Source organism: Aythya ferina (assembly GCF_964211825.1).
Source record: "Aythya ferina genome assembly, chromosome: 3".
NCBI classification, from domain to species: Eukaryota; Metazoa; Chordata; class Aves; order Anseriformes; family Anatidae; genus Aythya; species Aythya ferina.
Genome location: NC_140298.1, coordinates 25306408 through 25327187, shown reverse-complemented (window position 1 = coordinate 25327187; position 20780 = coordinate 25306408). Strand labels below are relative to the sequence as shown.

At 35.3% G+C, this 20780-nt stretch overlaps 1 protein-coding gene across 5 annotated transcripts in view; it reads left to right on the top strand.

Moving 5' to 3' along the window:
• LYST (lysosomal trafficking regulator) overlaps positions 1-20780 on the top strand; it is an 81036-nt gene that overhangs the window by 28354 nt on the left and 31902 nt on the right. For all 5 annotated transcript variants that reach the window (XM_084514665.1, XM_084514663.1, XM_084514666.1 and 2 more), the window contains 16 exons: positions 309-465; positions 1652-1878; positions 3212-3278; positions 4126-4235; positions 5266-5689; positions 6820-6964; positions 7697-7870; positions 8391-8551; positions 9955-10145; positions 11594-11839; positions 13113-13286; positions 14165-14314; positions 14940-15077; positions 15813-16011; positions 17596-17727; positions 20036-20663. In XM_084514665.1, coding sequence (XP_084370791.1) covers positions 309-465; positions 1652-1878; positions 3212-3278; positions 4126-4235; positions 5266-5689; positions 6820-6964; positions 7697-7870; positions 8391-8551; positions 9955-10145; positions 11594-11839; positions 13113-13286; positions 14165-14314; positions 14940-15077; positions 15813-16011; positions 17596-17727; positions 20036-20663 — 3323 coding nt within the window. The remainder of the gene's footprint in view (positions 1-308; positions 466-1651; positions 1879-3211; positions 3279-4125; positions 4236-5265; positions 5690-6819; positions 6965-7696; positions 7871-8390; positions 8552-9954; positions 10146-11593; positions 11840-13112; positions 13287-14164; positions 14315-14939; positions 15078-15812; positions 16012-17595; positions 17728-20035; positions 20664-20780) is intronic.

Below are 20780 nucleotides of genomic sequence, written 5' to 3'. Positions count from 1 at the left end.
GGGGCTGCAGACATATCTTCACCGAAGAGTGGATGTCAAAATCCTAACTTGCAGTGATTTTTGCAGCAACAATTTTTCTTAATGCATTGGGTACTTGTTTCCCAAAACTTTGGGTAGCTAGAAGGAAATATCCATCTTTGCAGAATCCATGTTCTATGTAAGAATGATGTATCCTTAGAAAGAATCTCAGTTTTTTTGTCTTTTTTTTTTTTCTCTTTCCCCAATGGGCATAGAGAAAGGTTCTTGAAGGTTCTAAGCTACTTAATGTTCTGAACTAAGATGGTAAATTTGTTTGGTGTGTTAAACAGACACATTACACTGAAAAGGAGCCTGTGTCACAACCTGGAGATATTTCTGACGAAGCTGAAGAATCACAGTGCTGTAGCCTTAAACTTTTTGCTGAAGAGGAAGGATATGAAGCAGATAGTGAAAGTAACCCAGATGACAGTGAAACCAAGGTTGAAGGTAAACTTGAACTTTCTGAATATGCAAAGCAGTCTTTACAACATAGCCAACCTTACTTGTCTTTTTGAGGTGTACAAAAATAGGGTAGCTAATGGGTTCTAGTTCTGGTAGGATCCAGTTTCATTTGGAGAGTCTGTCTTTACACTGAGTGTTAAAAGAAGTGTTTTTGTCCTGGTTTATATGATTCTTGCTCTGAAGTCGTGTTGGGTTGTCTTGGTTGAAATGTTTTATGGTGATCTAGAAGCAGTTTTCTCCAGAGATGCTTATCAGTAGGTAGTTTATCAATAAAGGTTCAAAATTTTATGTAGTTTTATAGTTGCTAAAAAGCGCGTAGTCTAGTCTAACCTATTTTCATTCAACAATTGATATGCAAGTATTTCACTTTTTTGTGTAACTTAGAACGCATTTTTTTGTGCTGAACACCTAGATACTTAAATTTTAGTATAATATGAGGTAATCATGAACTGTAATAGCAGCTAATAGAACTGCATTTCACTATTATTGTTTACCTGTATGACAAGGCTTTATCCATAGTGATCTAGAGAAGCGTATACAGCATTTTAAAAGCATTTCTGAATTAAAAATTCAAACTGAAATATTTCTACGAAGCACTTTCAAGTAGCATATGTCTGTACCAAATCGTATTAGTTTTAAGTGATGTGTTTTAAAGTCTCACCAAGTCGTGAGAGGGGGGCTTAAATGTTTGTTTCGTGATTGTCATAGAGATATTTTGCCATGCATGTTTCCTGAGTTAAATAACTAAAGAACTGTTTCCTCCAATCTTTTAACATAAAAAAGGTTCATTTAAATTGATGTCCTTTCTTGGCAGGCTCTTAGTTATTTATAGAAGCTGAGGTTCTGATGCACTGCGTTTTACTGTCGTATTTTCAGTTGCGTATTTCATCATTGCAGTGCATGTCCATTTCCCAGCAAATGAAGGCATGTAGTTCAAGAACATGTAATGGGAGAAACTGCATCCTTGCGCTTATGTATTGGCAGGAAAATAAGAAAATCTGAAGCAGAATAGCTTGTAACTTTTATGAATTTCTGAAAAACTGCTGATATGCTAGCGACTGTTTTTGTTTTGTACCTTTGAGATTAGATAAAGTATGTCCTTGGATGTCCTACTTAAGTCTTGCAAACTGTATTTATCTGAGTAATTTTCAATAAGACTGTCTTTTTTCAGGAGCAGATGCAAAGGCAGAACCAGGGTGTACTGATCCTTCAGGCTATTTTAATGACCTAACCGAACACATCAATCAAGGAGAATTAATATATCCTGAAATCTGCATGTTAGAATTGAACTTGCTGTCAGCTGGTAATGCAAGTTTAGATGTGCTTGCTCATGTATTCCAAAGCTGCTTGGAGATTGTCAGCCAGAAGGAGAGAAATGCCACTGTACTTATAGAACAGGTAAAAATGTTATTAAACAAATGCAACACTTCAGAAAACTTCAGAAATGCAGTATTTTCTTTTTATTCAGTTCTGTAGTAACAGTGTAGCTAATAAGGTGAACTCAAACATTATTACTTGTTATGGCATTTGATAAGACTTGAAACAGTGTAAATGACTGATATTGCCAATGAAGCTGCATTGCATTAAGAAGTTAACAAACTATACTTAACTACAGTTAGTAGAAAGACAGTTGACCTACAGAGCTTTTGAGTTTCACGGTTTTTCATCAAAACTGTTCAATCATGAAAGCTCTGTGTGTGGTTTTAGAAACCATCAAGCTACTGAATATAGAAAACAAAAAAGCAAAGAGTATATATGTACATACATATTTGATACATGTATATTTTGTAGTGTACTTTTAGAAACTTTCAATGCTATGCCTGAAAAACATTTCACTTTTGCTCCTCATAAGTTTATATTAACTATAATATTTATATTAGCTCTAATATTAATCAGCTAAGCACATGTTGATGTCTTTGTGGTAATTTTGAATTTCTGAAGGCTAGCTTGTTTTGCTTTCAAATAACTAAGCTTTAGTAAACTTGTTTTGCAGAAATAAAAAATATAAGTAAGCTTAGTGTTTGTTTATATAATAACTTGGTGAAGTGATGTTAGTGCTTGACAGGTTAATCTGAAAGTGGGAAGAAAATGTTTTATTTTGGTACTTCAAGTCATTGTGTGAATTACTAGCTTTAAATCACTAGTACATATTTTATTTTTCTGAACTTTAGCATGTAAAAAAAATACTATTTTTTCTTTTAGTGTATTTCTAAAAAAGCAAGTATATATCTACTGAACTAACCAGTTTAGAAACTTTGTATATACTTACGAGATTTTTATGTGACATTTAAAATTGCATTTCTGAAGCATGTTGCTCTTAAGTAAATGACTTTCTAGTTACTCTTTAAAATAATCTTGCACAAAAAGGTTGGGGAAGGGTTAAATTTGTGTTCAGTATTGCATCTCTATATACCAACATGTTGTATTTTGTCAAAACCTGTCAAATTTTTTTAATTCTGTTCTGGTTGAGAACACAAGGGAGTAGTTCTCAGTTGCTGAATGGATAGTGGTAAAGGATACTTTCTTGAATCATCTGGATTCGAGAGTCTTTCTGATATGCATTTGAACTGTAATCATGAAAGCATACTCATTAGCAAATATATATTAAAAAAAAGTAAACCAAACCATTCTTACTTAAATCAACGGTGCATAAGAACTGTTTGGGAAAAAAATACTTTGAGCTTGTGTGTGTTCTTGAGACATGACATTTTCCCCTGTATTTTTGGAACAGGGTGCTGTTAAACACATTTTGGGAGGATTTATGAACATACTGACACAAACAGAATCTAGTTTTCATGGTGAGTACGGAGTCTAGGTTACTTGAACACTTTCTATAACTTAATGTATATAGCCCCAATTTTTTAGCCATTAGTGGAAATGAAAAACATTGTGAATTCACATTCAAAAAAACATTACAAAGTGAATTCATTGGCATGTGTGAATGGATGCAGCTGTCTCTAACTTGTGAGGGATATCTAATTTGTGTAAATACAGGGCTATTTCTGAACTAGTAGAAACTGTTATTTATACACATTCTGCCAGATCTGAAGAGAATAATTGAAACCACAAACCTAGGATGATAATGTTAACAAACACTACTTGGGAAAAATAGCACTTAGCTCACTGATTAAATCTGACTCCATCACAACATAAGCTTTTATTTCAAATTTATTTGTAACCCAAAATTTAGTACTATCTTGATTGTGTTTTTCTAGTCAGAAAATACCCTAGCTAATCCAAGAAAGTGGAAGCAAAGTAAAAACTTATCCTAAGGTAGCTCACAGAATGAGGCTTTTCCACAGCAGGAAATTCTGTAAGCCGTCCCAGGACTTAATCCCTGGCTTTGTAGGAAGAACCTTTGCAATCTATATGCTAGGTTTCCTAGATTTTCAGACTTTTGCAAACCTGGAAGCCCAACTTGCTGTAGTGGTCTAGATTTGTTCAATGGAACTTTAAATGCTAATAGTGTCAGGAAGTAGGTAGATCACTGTAGAATTCATCTTGTAATCATTGCTGCTTCCTGAGTTTGAAATCTTTTCACAAAACACTGAATTCCAAGTTAATTTTTCTTCATAGTTGTATCAAATATAAATTTATAAAGTTTTTCAAACATACTCTTCAAGAATATTTTCTCTTTATTTTTAGCATGTCAAGTAGTGCTGGTAGACCTGCTAGTTTCTTTGATGAGCTCACAAATAAGTTCAGAAGAGCTCACTCTTCTCTTAAGGATATTTTTGGAGAAGACGCCTTGTACGGTATGTATTCATTAACATCTTACAAAATTGAGAAGGAAAAAAGAATCCTTTTGTGCCAAAGTATTTTGGGAAATAAGGACTTTTTAAGAGCAATGTTGGTTGTTGAAACAACATACTTTCAAAACATGATAGGGAAGTTGGAGAGAAATGAGAGGAGTTTGAAGTCTGTTGTTGAATATACTAGAAACTCCTTTCTTTAGCACAAGAAAACAGGACTTGTCTTAAGCAGATGGACATTACAGTTATGGATGACAGAGTATTGTAATGCTGTAAAATGTGAAGTCTTTCCCTTAGTTATAAAGCATCTGTATTTTAGGAATGGGTGCTGCTTTAACAGCAGAAATTACTTTAAATACTGACTTAAGTTGGTTTGTTTAACGCTGGAATCTACTCCTTGTGTGGGATATACTGCTAAAATAACTAACAGTTGGTTTGTGTGGGAGTCTGTACAAAAAAATGCATGGAAGGAAATTAAGCATTATTGTGGAACATAAAATAGCACCAAACTGGGAAACAAGTCAATCTTTCAAAGATAGCTTGCAATAATTAGCTATGTACCTAAGGAAACATTGGCTTAAGGGCTCAGGTAGTTTTGCTGCTTGATTATGCAATAACAAAGGGATGGCCTGTGTGTACACTCACACTCCCTCAAACAGGGAGTAAAAGGTGTGGTCTTATTTGAGGTGTAAATTAATCTTCTATTCTAATGTGTCAGAAAAGTGAGATAAGACTGCACAATGGCCACCTACAGTGGTTCAGCTAATTCCTAGGTATTGTAACTTGAAGATTGATCTGCTGTAACTAAATCCCCACAACTGTTGGGGATTTAGTTACAACTGATCTAGCTACTCACTGTTGTAATTGTGTTTCAGTCTGGATATTTAAGTCCACCTATGTTGGGAAAACCATGAATCCAAGTTTAAATGAGGAGTGGGGTTCTGTTTAGTTAAGAGATGATGCTTGATGATGCTTGAGAACATGGTATTAAACAGTTTGATTCTTACTTACTTGTTTGGTTTATTTCTTCTAGGAGATACTGCTTAAGGGTGTATTGAAGATTATAGAAACTAATATTTATATGAACCCATTGCAATACCTTGCTTTCCCTTTACTGTATGGCACAAATTTGAGTAGTAGTTCTTCACAAAAATCTGCTGGCACTTTCAACAGCAAAACTGTTGGACTAGTAAAAAGAGCAAAATTTTCAAAGAACAAGAAGGAGGCAGATGGTGAAAATTTGAGTCACCAGCTGCTTTCTTCTTGGCATGTAGCCCCAATTCACTTGCCTTTAGTTGGACAGAACTGTTGGCCACACATGTCTGAAGGCTTCAGTGTCTCACTATGGTTTCATCTGGAGGGTGTTCATGAAACAGAAAATTCAACAGAAAAGGGGAAGAAGCAAAAGAAAAGAAGCAGACTCTTCTCTGTAAGAGAGAACAGCTTTGATAGCACAGGTAAGGATATAGTACTACTTCTTTCTATGTAGGTAGCAGCGAGGGATTCTGGTTTATTTTTTATTACTAATTGATGTCAGATACAAAGGGTTGCACTTTTTTCCTTATGATGAATATTAACCAGAAGTGATAATAACCTTTCTGATTGTTCTTTGTGTGCTGTAAGATATACTTGGGAACTAAGCTAGGAATGTTTACTTAATAACGAAGCCAGAAGTGTTTTATCTTTGTTAGATTTATGTCTACTTCCTTAGAAATGTAGTGTTTTCATTGAATTTTTAACTTCAGTCAAATGTCTTTATTCTGCTTCATGTTATGTTGGAGGAAATATTCAATGCTGAAGCTGAAAGATCATGGGAGAAGACTGTCATATTTAATTGGTCTCGTGTTGATGAATGGCTTTTGTGTTGCAGCTTTTGTGTTCTTTCTCTTCAATAGAGAGCTACTAAGTCTTTTTGATTTAGGATTTAAATACTGGTACTCTTAACTAAAAGATGTTTTAAATCCATCAAGAGCCTGAGGCTGACTCAGTGTAAATCCTCTAAATTTCCCTGTGTGCCATTATAAATATCAATAGCTGTAAAAACACTTCTCTACATTTTTTAAGGCTTGCTAGCTCCCAAACTGTTTCAAGCTGAATCTCTTGGATTATAGTTTATAAGAGGAAATATTCCTTGAGGTATTCAAAATGCCTCCCAGTCACAATACTTAGGGTGCCGTCTACTGTACTTTTACTCAATACAGTTTAAAAAAAAATGTGTTTGGGGGCTGAATCTTGGAAATTACTAGAAACACTTTTGTTAAAAGATATCTACTTGTGCTTCATAAAGCCAAACAAAAATACTGGATGCAAGATCATGTTTAAAGGGTAGTATGATTTGTAAAGAACCAAGTCTAAAGACTTGGTGCACTTGGTCAACACAGGAGATGGCGTTTGTTGAATTAGAATGTATACACATTTAGTGGGTTTATCTGATTCCAAACAAAAACATACCAACTGTACCAAGTGCTTAATGTTAACCTCTGTTTCAATACACAGAAGACCTAAGTCTCTGAAGAAAAATGCACATTTTTAGCTTGCTAAAAATGAATTGTGTTGTAATTGTTTATAAACGTGCTTATATTTCTAGAAGAAACCAAGTCTATAGGAATGGAATACCTAAGCATGGGAGACAAACTTGTTGAAGATGGCTGCATTCATATAATTTCATTGGGTTCCAAAGCATTGATGATACAAATCTGGGCAGACTTGAACACTGGAGCTTTCATATTTCGGTATGGTATATTAGTCCAAAAGTCATCTTGTAAACATGTTGTCCTATCTAACTTCTAGCAGCAGCTTGCAGAGAACGCTGCTGTGGAATAAAAAACTAATTTTTATAGTAGAGCAATTCTACATGCTGGAAACATCAAATGAAGTTTATTGTATATAACCTACGGGATTATTACATCTCAGATCTTATATGTTTCATATAAATATATATAAAGAGTTGCCCTAAGTTTGTTGCAAGATGAGACATAAACACAGTGTAATGCAAAGTGACAAAGTAGTGATGAAGTGACACAGCAAAAGCTTTTGTAGCTGTAGATTTTCATAACACAGGTGTGAAAATTCTTAATAGCTATGACAATCCTCATCTTCTGAACACCTCTTAGTATTATTTTACTTCCTAGATCCTTAAAACAGATCTAAAGCCTGAATTTTAGAGCACTTAATTTCATAGGATTCAAAGAACTTGCATTTTTTAATGCAAATTACTTCTCTGTTAAATAGAGATATTATACTAATCTAAAATGTAAGTAGATTCATGCAAGCAGATTAAGTAACTAAGGTGAAACAACATACTTGCATAGATTATTCTGAGCATTCTAAATACATAATTCTGTGATCTAAAAAGTTATCTGTGAAAGATGAGAAATAGAACCTCAAAGTGACTGATAAAATGCATAGTTGGAGCTGAAAATGCAAACCTGAAAACACTTGTTTTCCCTTTTCTGTTTTCATAGTATGTGCATGGATCCAAATGATGAGATGAAAGCAGGTCTTCTGGCACAGGCTGAATCTCCAGAGAATGTTTTCCTTGTGGGCAGGTGGCAGCATTTGGCAGTAACATATCTACAGCTGCCAGAAGGCAAGAAAAATATCCATGGAAAGCTGTTGTTGTGGGTTTCTGGTCAGAGGTAAAATGTACACTAGTTACATCTATATCTTTTTCTTCAAAACCTATCAATTATTTGATAAGAAAGCATCTATGCTACTTCAGTGCAGGCTGAAGTTATGGTTGAGAAGTAGTGTTTTTTTGGGGGGGGATAAGGGGGTGGAATGTCAAGTAGAAATTCTTGAAAAACTACCATTTTAAAATTTCGCTATAACGATTCAGGTGTGTGTGTATAGCATGTGTATGGTTGCTTCTTCACCGAGGTTAGAGGGGAGGAGAAAGGATTTCCCATCTAGGAAATCCTGACTTTATGGCAAAGCTAGCTGATAATGCTATTTCTTTTCTTCTGTCCTGGGTAGTAATTGAATATACATGCCATTATAGGCACCTTGAAACTCAGTTATAGAAGGTGAAGATGGCTTTATTAATTTAATGTCAATAACTACATGGCTTCTCATCTACTAAGTATTAAAATTTATTTTAAGTCTAAGCTGACTACTTGAGGTAGCAATTTTGAACACTTATTTACACTTTATTTTTAGGAAATGTGAGATCAACTTAGATTATGCACTACCAAGGAAATCAAGCTTGTCATCTGACAGTAATAAAACATTTTGTATGATTGGCCACTGTACATCATCTCAGGAAGAATTGCTTCGCTTGTCAGGCAGATGGGATCTTGGAAATCTGCTTCTTTTTAATGGTACTTCTGTATGCTTTGTTTTTCTAGCATAAGTCTTTATTTCCTCCTTCCCGATCAAAGACCTAACTTGATTTCTTAACAATGCCACTTATTACAGTAAAAGCAACAATACATTATTTACAAGTGCAATATATTAAAGAGGAAGTAAGCAAACATTTCAGTATTGAGTACTTCCTAACGTGTCTTTCTGCTTCTCCCACTATTGTCTGTCTTTTTTGTGCTGTAACTGGCAATTCCAGTTACTTCAGTGATCTTAAAAATTTCTTCAAATAATACACTGGGGGGCGAGGGGATAGAGGGGGAAGTGATGGTAATACTTGTTCTCCTTTATCTTAAAGCACTCGGTCTCTGCCAACTGGAAAACAGATTTCATTTACCTGCTTCTAAATTAGTAATTTAAAAATACTTGAAGCATATTAAAAATCAAACGAAATCCAAACCACTAAATGCCTTGTGTTAAACATGCTTATTTCTGAAACTGCTCAAGTTACTTTAGGGTTTTCTTGGACATACAATTCTTCTCCTTCTTCTGAAAGTTTTTTTCAGGACTTCTGTGTGTTTGGTTAGCCCCAAAGACTGGAATCCTGCTGATTATAATTCTGGCATTTCTTCATGTGCAGTGGTCTAGTAAGAACTACCTTACATTAGAAATCAGTTGGCTGGGATGTGTGGTGTGTCTGTGTTGTGTGTATGGAGACTGCATATTTGAGCAGGCAGCGAGATGTTTGCTGTAAATGTAAGCTCCACCTGGAGAATCAATATGGTCTGCGTTGACTACAGCTGGTATAACTGATGTATCCAGAGAACAATGGATATACAGCTGTTGTGTACCCAAACATCATAGACTTCAGTCCTTCTACTCTCTGAAGCAACTGATAAGAGTTGCTTCATTTGAAGATACATTCTCACAAACAGGTCAATTGAGGGATAACCTTCCCTCACTCTCTAGGCAGTGTCATTTGACTTTTTTATTTTCTACACTTATTTTTTTCTCCCTGTTGGTTGTAGTGAACTATTATTATTGGATCCTTGAGTCACTCTGATCAAGTCTTCATGGTGTTGTGGCATGTTCTTACTATCTACAGTCTTGCTATGCTTTGAGAACTGAGTAGTCTTGGATAGGTAACTTTTCAATTAAAAAAAAAAGAGTAATTGATTAATTTAGTGCCAAAGGCAACTGAAAACAAATCAGGAAAGCTGTCTGTTTGAACTTAAGACAATGGAACTGAATAATCAGGCCTATGACATGTGGCAGAAGTCAGTGCTTCACAGTAGTTAGCACTGGACTTCACTGGTTGTTTCAGATCAGCAGGTCCTGTAAAGAGAGCCAGTAATCTTCCTTCTTAAGGTATAAACTTCACCTTAATGTATGCTTAGAAGTTAATGTCCTTTTTGTGTTCTAGGTGCAAAGATTGGACCAGAGGAAGCATTTTACTTATACACCTGTGGACCAGACTTCACGTCTGTAATGCCTTGTAAATACGGCAAAACATTGGCTGAATGCTCAAAGTACATAAGTAAAGATATTCTACAATGTGAACAAATTAAGGAGCTCTTCATGACAAAAAAGGAAGTGGATGTTGGACCTTTAATTGTAAGGTTCTACTTAAAAATGGTTCCTAAACTCTTAGAACTGATTAAGAAGCTGGGAAATTGTTTTCTGCTGTCTCCTAAAATGCTTTACTTCCTAAAGGCTGGCAGGAGTAAATCCAGTTCTCATTAACATAACTGCAGAAGTCTTTCCATTTATTTCAGTGGGAGTTGCTCTGTACACCCTGTGTAGAGTTCATCTTCATGCATATTTTGTTTGTCTGAGAAGCAGGCACCTCTAGAGTTGTTTTAAGTACCTGTCCTAGGATTAATGGGTAGCTGTTCACTTCATTAGCATAGAGGTAGCCAAGGACAGCTTAGCTTAGTTAACTTCTTAGCATTAAAACAGGAAGATAGGATTTATCTGGCTTTAACAGGAAGCAAAAACTTCATCCTTCTTCTGTGGTGTTGAGAGAGCTGAAAGCTTGACTGAATGAATGGTCATCTTCCAGGTAGCGGATTGTTGTTTTTCACATCTGCCCTGATGCATACAGTTGTAAATATTAGTTATGTTAGAAAAAGGAAAAAAAAAATATATTACACTTGGAGATTTCTATTACTTTTGGAAAATTGTCCTCATACAGGTAACTCCTGTTGTATGAATTGTTCCCACTAGAGGGAATTTTCTGGTATAGTTCTACAGCAGCTCTGTAGCTTTAGGCAAAGGATCTTTCTGGATGTAGTTCTTGTAAACATTAGTACCAATTAGTAAACTAACTGGTACTACAGTGAATAACCAGAATAAAGCTATATGTTCAAGTGAAAAATCCATCTCTGTACTTCTGCATAGAACAAATGCCTTAAATGTAATTACTCTATTGTAGCCTCTATGTGAAATAAATAGACACAGCCAGTTTTCATTTTCTGTGAAAATGAGTTGGTTACTTCTGATAGGTTTGATTTTTTTGATTTAGTCTTTTCATCAGTAAAAACAACTTCTGTAGCCTTATGTGTAAATTATGTATAAATCTTCTATTGACACCCATTTTATAATGGTGAAGCTGATTGAAGAACTGACTTAAAACTAAATGTTTTGGAGATATTTTGAAAAATAGCAGTTACTCTATATTTTGGACTTGGTCATTCTTCCACTTTTAGGCAAGTTTGTTTCCCTTTCTGATATTTCAGTATGTTTATTTTCATTCAAATTTGTTACCTTTTTTGCAAAATAGTTGTGATTGTTTTTCAGGTGATAACAGGAAGCTGATCCTTGGTGTATGTTTTTTAGTTACAGCCAAGGAAGTTAAGAAAACATGACAAAGATTTCTTAAATTTAGTTCTGTTGCATTTTAGTACATGCGTATCTGTACAAAACTTCGTGCATACGAATGGTAAAGCAGAAATGAATCGTTGAGGTTGCTGTTATTTGCTGTTAGGTGTCTGTATGTGTTCTTTTAATTAAATCAGTTCAACTATCTTAATTTTTTGGCTAATAAACCTCTTGTATTTCAGGAAAGTCTTGCTGTTGTTTATACCACGTGCTGCCCTGGTCAGTATACCATATATGAACCTGTTATTAGACTGAAAGGTCAAGTGAAGACTGTTCCTTCTCAGAGACCCTTCAGTTTAAAAGAAGTTCAGAGCAATGTATTGGATTCTCATCACTTGAAAACACTTCAGCCTCTTGAATATAAAACTCTCCAGGGTATCCTACATGAAATTGGAGGAACTGGTGCATTTGTTTTCCTCTTTGCTAGGGTAAGGGAGCTGGAGGAGGGGGAGTGCATGCATATGATTGCCTGTATAAGGCTTTCCTTTGATCTTGGGTAGCAAGTAACATATTCCAGCTACCTAATTCATGTCAATTACAAGTCTGCATGTGATATTTTTTATTTTTAAAGAAAACTTGTGGAAGGAATCTGTTGTAAGAGTGCATCATAAGGTTGTCTTAAACAGGAAGCTGAACTGAATTATGTAATGCTTTTTATAATATAGCTTGTATGTACAAGATGTGTTCTGATTTAGAGATGGGGCTTCTAAATGTCAAAATAACTTATTTTTAGGAGTATTGTAGAGCTGGCTGTATTTTTTGGTTTCTAATTTTTAAATCTAAGTATTGATTAATATTTTTAAAAGTCCTTGAATGCATTGCATCTCTAATGCTTGAAACACAGGATATTCATAACGCAAGTATGAAGAAATGTATAACTACTTAGCGTGCAGAACTTTTTATCTAATAAAATCTGAGGTCTTTTTTGAAAGCAAGTCTTTTAGCAATGTTCAAGGCTTAACCTGTCCAATAATTTAATTTCCAAAATACTAAGGCTATGAAGCTTAATTACTACTTTACTAGGGCCTGTATGTGAAAAGCCAAATACCCATGCTAGGAGTCTCTGTAGTGTTAGTTCCCTCAGAATACTAATGCAGGCCTAAAACTTGTTTTGCGTGCATCTGTGGAAACAGTTTTCTAAAAAGTATATATGGAGATTAATCAGTGCACATTAAACTAGAGACAGGTGTTGCGGCTTCTGGTTATGGAAATACTGCCTGCTAAGTTTTAATATTGATAGTGAAATCTGAAGAGAAAATTCTTATTTGTGGTACTATATAATGCATGTTTGTGCATGCTTTTTATGGACAAAATAAAACTTGTATGTAGACACTTACAATCAAATGTTGGTGTAGTCTATGCCAGCAGGAACCTTAAATTAAAAGTTTAACCAAATTCATAAATGAAAGGCAAAACTGAGAGCATCCAGAGGAGGGCTATGAAGACGGTGAAAGGTCTAGAGGGCAAGATGTACGAGGAGCAGCTGAGATCCCTTGGTTTGTTCAGCCCAGAGCAGAGGGGAGGCCTCCTGGCAGCCTGCAGCTTCCTCACTGAATATGCATATATATTTAGAAATAGTAACATATGTCATCTGACAATCTTTAATCCAGAAGTTATGGCTTGAGACTGCCACAAATAATTTCTAAGGCTTTTTTCTAAACATTTCTCATGTAAAGTGTTCTATTAAACTTGTTTTTTCAGGTTGTAGAGATCAGCAGCTGTGAAGACACTCAAGCTTTAGCACTGCAACTTATACTGTCTTTAACAAAATACAATCAACAGAGAATACAGGAGATGAAAAATTGTAATGGTTATTCCATGATTCATCGAGTGTTGATCAAACCAAAATGCATTGTTGGATTTCGCATGCTGAAGGTAGAGCACTCTTTAAACCTGATTCTGTTAATGCTAGCACAAACTTAGAACTTCTTTGTGACTTTAATTCTACATCTGAAGCTGTCTTTGCGAAAGTAGAACAGTGCTTTGGAGCCGGTTCAGTTCAGGATTGTTTTCGTCTTGAACTAGAAACTACTGATGGGTGAGCAGAGAAAAAGGAAATGTTGAAAGATTCTGATTTCAAAGGGGATGGGAAAAAATGCAACTTCTCTCTGAGAGCAAAGACTCTGAAGTAAACTTAAACTTCTAAGCAATGAACAGCAAGTTGGATTCTATTTTTGTTTTTAGTTATAGTGGCCAGGTAGAAAAACGTGCGCGCAGTGAATGAACCCTGTTCTATTTGTACCATCATGCTGTAAGATGGATAAGTGGCCAGAAGTGTGTGAGTGCATCTTTAAATAGATAAATGAACTGCTGGTTGTCTGAAGCATCTTGGCAATAACTTTTAGAAGCTTGTTTTTAATGGGTAATCTAGTTGTACATTGATCATGAAAACACCTAGAGGTATTTTGCTGTATAGCTTTCTGCAGTTTAAGAGCTTAGGTGTGATTGTAATTCTCAAATCATGAAGCTTCACTTGAAAAGTCCTGATCAAGGCTATTAAAAGCGTCTTTCAAAAGTGCCTATTTTGGCACTCAAAACACCTGAAATTTTTCAGAATTTGTGTACTGGTGCTATAAGGCCTCTACAATGAATCCAGTGAGGTGACTAAACTGAAATTATTTTGCAGGTTGGCCAGGTAGACTTGTGCCTTCCCTGTCAAGAGGCTGATGTGTCTTTAAAGGTTTTTGATAAATCTGATAGGACAACTGTTCTGTTTTGTGGTTAATCTAAATTCCCTTCTCCGCTTCTTTAAGACTCTCCTTGAAGGATGCTGCAGTGGTGAGATTCTGTATATAAATGAGAATGGGCAATTCATGCTTGACACGGATTCTACAGCAGTTATCCAAGATGTTGAATTGTTAGAAAAGCTACTGCTTGACTGGAAGATATGGTCTAAAGCAAAGGTAATTACTTTCTTTTTGGAAAGATTGTCTGAAAGCCAAATTTAACAAGTGTTCTGACCTCTGAAATGAATTTCTGCAGTTTAGGAAACTTCAGTAATTAGTGACATCTAAAATTAATTAATAAAAATTAATAAAAAATTAATGGTCCTTATTTTTCTTTAAGTAGCTGGTAGTAGCTTTTAGCTCCCAGTATCAATATTGCAGGCTGCCTTAGTGTATTAAAATCTATAGATGCAGTGTATATAAATTTCTTGTTAGTTGATTGTTTTTCATCCTTTCCAACAAGTTTTCAAGAGAAACTTGGTGTGACTGAGGAAAATGTTCAGCTTCCCCCTGGAATTAAAAACAAAAATGAAACAACCATCTGGTGTTACCTAAAACACATTTTGTGTGTCCTTTATTTTAAGGTGTAATTTTTTTTTTAGCTTTAATCACTAAAATGTGATAAATTGCAAACTCTTCTTATAGTTTCTAGTTCTGACCTGACTCTTTGCAATCACTTAGTTTTGCTGCTGTGAAAAAGATTAAGTTAATTTGACTGTTTCTTACCTGTTAGTTGTTTTTATTCTCAGGATAGATTCAGCAATAGGTAGTAAGCTATGTTCCTGTTCTGTTTGTTTTTCAGCAAGGTGTTTGGGAAACTCTGTTAGCAGCTCTAGAAATCCTTATCAGAGCTAACCACCACCAACAGATGTTTAACATTAAACAGCTGTTGAAAGCTCAAGTGGTACATCACTTCCTGTTAACTTGCCAGGTTCTGCAGGTAATTCCGATTTGAAATCCTATTTTGTGCTTGTCAAGTACTTGGTTTTACTTAATGATAAAATACGGAACTGCATGCTATAGGGAAAAAAAGTGAATGCAGTAGACTGTCCTCTGTGCTTCCAGACTGCTTTCATCCTCTACAACAGGCACTGTTGCTGTAAACTGATACAGTTCCCTAATGAGAGCACAATGCTGTTTTTCCTGATGGACAGAAGGAACAAGTGGTTTTAACCATATGCTACTAATCGAAAGCCTAGACACAGGCTTACTTGTGAAATCCATGTGTGAGGAGGAGCTGAAACAAACTGTGAACCTTTTGTACAGGCCTAAGATGCCTCTCACTAGTTTTACCATCATCAAGTCTTCATTACCGAGAAATATATATGGGTCATAGGAGAATGTTACCGCCTGCCTCTCTGTCCTTAGAAACTAGTACCTTTCTGGTTTAGTAATAGACTTCTTGGAAATCACACAAATTAAATGTGACACGAACTGTCTTAGTATATTTTCAGAAGCATGTCCCTAATTAGTGATGACCAAAATCTTACTGAAATCTCTGCAGACTTCTTAACGAGTTAAGATTTTTTTCCTCAATCTGAAGGCAGTTAGATGTGAAATAAAAAAGTATTTCTCTAACCGCCTTCATACCTGTTTGTTCTCCTGGTATAGCATGATAGTTAAACTGTCAAATTAAAAATACAAATAACTTAGTTGTACTGCTCTTTCTTTCTAGGAGCATAAAGAAGGGCACCTTGCATCCCTGCCTCGGGAGGTTTGTAGGTCATTTGTGAAAATAATTGAAGAAGTGCTTGGATCTCCCCCAGACCTGGAACTGCTGACACTGGTCTTCAATTTTCTCTTAGCCGTTCACCCTCCCACTAATACATATGTTTGTCACAATCCTACCAACTTCTACTTTTCACTGCACATAGGTAGATATTTTGTGTTTAACTAGAAATGGACATTAAGATAAAATTCTACTGAGGTGTGTGTGTGTATATAAATGTATGTATCACTGTTACAGACTATTGCTTTCTGAGTATCTTTTTTTGGTTGCTATATTGTAACTTTATTTACAAAACTACTGACTTAAAGTATTTCACTGTATTGAAAGACATTCTAGTTAGACTTGGCTTGGTTTACTAGGAGAGCTTTCTTCTGTTTAGAGCTACAGATAATGGCCCTGGTGTTTGTCTTTAATTTTCTTGAAAGTTTGCTGCTAACTGTAATACATAACAGTTTCCTGTAGAGACATGATACCCATGAATGCATGCAAATTTGGTAAATCCTAGATATATATGGTTTTGCAGCGTCAAAAGCTTAGGCTCAGAGGACTATAACACACCAATAATGCACTCATTTTGAGTATATTTCCAAGAAAGACAACATTATTTAGGCAATTGGGGTTCTAGTGAAAAAGTTTAGCTGGAGTGTTTCATAGTATGTATTTGCTTGTATATCACAGATACCAAGTGAAGTAAAAGTAATTCTGCACTACAGGTTTAAAAAATAATGAAGGTTGCCCAATTCCATTTATTAGTGTACCTCACAGGATTTCAATTATTGCTGCTGTATGCAAACACTTAAAACTGGAACTCAGATGAAGCTGATCTGACGCAGCTGTCAGTAGGCCTACAATGCAAATTTGTTAAGAAAGGCTATCTCGTTTAAAAAAAATATATTAAAAAAAATGGTCATTTCTGAGAATCAATCTATCAGGAATTCCAATGTAAATAAAACTTTTTACAGAAAGTTCCTCTAGGGAAATGAACAGAAAATAGTATAATACCACAAGAGTCCTATAATGTTCATAGATTTTCTATGTAAATTATAAACTAAAGTCAATGAAAACTGCAACCAAGCTGTTTCCAGATCTAAATTACAATTAGGAAGCATTTTCCTGCCACTTTTATGTAATCACTGCTGCTTGTTAAATGTTTTGGCATTTAGCAACATAATAACAAAATTAATATTAGCATTGTATGACTTCAGCTGTAAACTATGCCAAGATTGAAAATTTAACCAGTTAGAAAATTTTTCTTCTGATGCAGGTGCCAGTGTACCTCCAGTTTTAGTAACTGTTGTGTGTCCAAAGACAGTATGGTTGTTTTTCTTATCTATCCTCTAAAATTAGTAGATGTAAAACAGAGTAAAAGTAGAACTCATTTTTTTTATACTTAGAGTTTTATTAGATGAACATAAACAGTCATCTGTCTTGACATGGCAAAAAGTCCATGTTACTTATTACTGGCAGTATGCAAGTGAGGACCATCTTTAAAGATAGTTACTCTAGAACAACTTAATATTTTCAGTGTTCTGAAGTAAAATTTGAAGATACGTTACCAAAAGAAACAAAAAAAATTTGGTCTCAAATTTTTTTCCTCAGATGCTAGTGAGTCAAACATTTCTCACTAGCCTGTAGTGATCAACTTTTATGTAACCTGAATAAGAATTTTAATATATCAAGAATGTGAACTTACTATGCTTTTATGTAACTTTTCCCCTTTTCCTTCTAGATGGCAAAATTTTTCAGGAGAAAGTTGAATCCCTTATGTACCTAAGAAATTCCAGCAGTGGTGGGAAGTCAGTAGACAGTTCAGCATTTGTGGTTACGACTCCAACTGGTTTTGCAGCTCTACCACTTGAAGGTAAAACAATGCTGGAAAAACACATAAGGACATTAAGACAGTTCTTTGTAGAGTGCCTTAAAGTGTTACTTTTCCATGTCTTTCTTACTAAGCCCCCTACTGCCACCATCACCCCTCAGTTTGTTCAGTTTGATGTCTGAACAGCAGAGTAAGAATTCAGTTGAATAGAACAGGCTGCCTCAACTGCTCTTTTTTCTCAGGTAGAGACAAATTGCAATGCTAATGGCTCAGGCAGTGAAGTGGGCCAGCTAAATAAATTCTTTTGTTGTATAGGCTTGCTAGAGATGTGAGAATGCCTTAACTAGGCAATAGTTAAAATAGTAAGCTATAGGCAGCTATCTTGTCTGTGCAGAAGGTATTAAGCTGATACTTCAGTTGTGCATAATTCTTAATCTCCATCTAAATGTAGTATTAAAATATTGGCATTTAATTATACTGCAGGTATATATACTGTCCTTACATGAGAGAAGATGAGAACCAAGATATAACTTGTTCTTTACATGCTTTATATAAATTAAGAGTGAATAGCTTTCTTGAAACAGCCTCATTATATAGCATGCTAAGCAAGTCATGGGCTGTGGAAATAACTGCTTTAATCGCTTTTGAATTTTTCTACTACAGATGTTGAAGTAGTCCAAATCTATGAAGTAGTGTGAATTTACTAGTTTACAATGGTAACTTGTCAGTTAGCTTGTTGTCCAGGGTAGTATTTTCAGCCTTATTGGATAATTTCTTAGTCACACTTTACACTGTTTTGCATATACAATTGACAAACCACCTGTGAAATGAAAGCTAAAACATGTAACTTATGCTTAAGCCTTTATTTAAACTCTTCAACAATGAGAAATATTTTCCAAACAAAAATGCAAGTTTGTCAGTTTATACAAAACAGGAATGGAAGATTACTCTGTTCTTGGATTTAACTGCATTATATTTCAGATTGTGTATGACTTAGCTATACTCTGTATATAACCGACTTAATACTTTTACAATTGGTGTTTTGTTGGTCCTTTGCTTAGAAAATCAAATAGTTTTCAAACAGTGCATTGAAATACTTAGTTTAAATCCTTTACTGAAGGCAGTGATATAAAGAGCAGACCAGAGTTGTGTATAGAGTTGGTCATTCTCCCATATTTAGATGATATATGAAATCTTACTCTCTTAAACAGAGTACTTTTTCATATCAATAGTTCCGAACTCTTGTACATGAATGAAGACTATTCATGTGCACCAGAGGAATGCTCATCATAAATTTTTGTGAAAGTAGGTGTTCACGTTGTGATTATGAATTTGAATTTTTAAATTTAGGTAAAATATTTCAAATGGCATTCTTATTAGACAACTTGCTACTTACTTGTGTGTTTGCAGTTGTATATAGTATCTGCAAATTTGTGTAAGCTTGGCTGTAAGACTGCAGCTATGTGGATCATTTCTGTTATGTACAGGACAGGTCAGTCTAGTTGAATGTATTTGTGTATGCATGTATATATTCATGTTCTCTGTATGTTACATATAATTCACAAAAATATTCTGATGCGTCGTCATTGTATCAGTACTAGTCAAAACTATTGCCCTAGTACTAATTAGTTCATAGTTTTCAAAACATTTCCAACTCAGTCTCCTTTTCCTAGACTATCAGAAGGCATCCTCTACCAGGCTGGCATACTTACTGCTTTCCCTCTTGAAAATGTTATGGTGACATCTATAATGTGCTCTGGAAGTAGGACTGCTTCAGGCTAAAATGTGCCATTAAAAGCAGACTACTATGCTAAATAAAACATTTAGTAATTCATTACAGATCTGAAATACACAAAATGGCTTGGTGCAAAAAGGTTAAAATTAGTAGATGAGCAGTTTGCTGTTATCCATTGAAACATGTTGGTAGATTGGGCCTCTTACAACGGAGAAAAGAGCAACCTACTCTTTGAATTTGCTTTGAACAGAGGTTGGACTAGACAGTTTCCAGAGGTGCTTTCTGCCCTCAGTGGTTCTGTGATTCTGAATAAATCCCTACTGAGGGTTGGTTGAGAGGATCAGAATATAAATCTGGGAGACTTGGACTTATATGCAAAAACTATTTTGCAATTCATACATCTTTCAGTTTTATCTTGCCAGTTTTTTGGGTGCATGATAGCTTAGTATCTCTACTTGATCACTTGGCCAAATCTGAGCTACGCCAGTTTTTAAACCAATTTTGCTGCATAAGACTAGTTTAGACTTTGCTGTATTTTCACGTGGAATGTAACAGTGAGTGAAAAGCCTGTTCTGAGTGCAAAAAACAAAGCTAAATATACCCTTATTTCTCTAGAAAACACTTCCAAAGCTACCGTACAGCAGGAGATAAGTTATCAAGTACCTAAAAGGCTATGCAAAAGCTTACCAGCATCTCCTACTTTGTCACCTCAAGTACATCAAAAAAGACTAATTGAAAGATTGAGGAGCATTGATGATCTGCAGAATATTGGCAAGCATGACTACATTGATCTTCAGGATAAAACTGGTTTTGTAACGCATTCTGAAACCATAAAGAGAGTACAAGAAGACTTCCTTAGCAGTTGTGAGTCTGCAAAAACGGTTTGTGACTCAGAATTAACATCTGCTGAAACATTTGAAGACATTCCAAAAGAAGAGGAGTTATCTGAAAATGTGTTTGAGAGTAAAGAAGCAGATGTGGACCTGAAATGTAATGAAGGTGGTGCTGCAGCTGAGCCATTGCTGCGTCGTCCAGACAATCTGAGAGGACTGACTTCACTTCAGAGGAGTCAGAGTAATTTTGCAGGGTTGGGCTTAGCGTTTTCTGTTCATGGAGGATCATCAGCCATTGCTCGCTGGCCAAGCTTTGCTGACAAGAATGTACTTCCTGAGGAATGGGAGAGTCTTGCTTTTTCCTCATCTAATGAGAATACCCGAAAAACATATGAAAGCTCTGATGAGAGGTAAGAAGAAAAAAATAAATCAACAGTAGCTCAGTATATCAGGGAAAGCTTTAATTTCACAATGTTCTTGATTACTATCCTACATAAATAAGTCTAAAAAATTAAGAGTATGTTTTC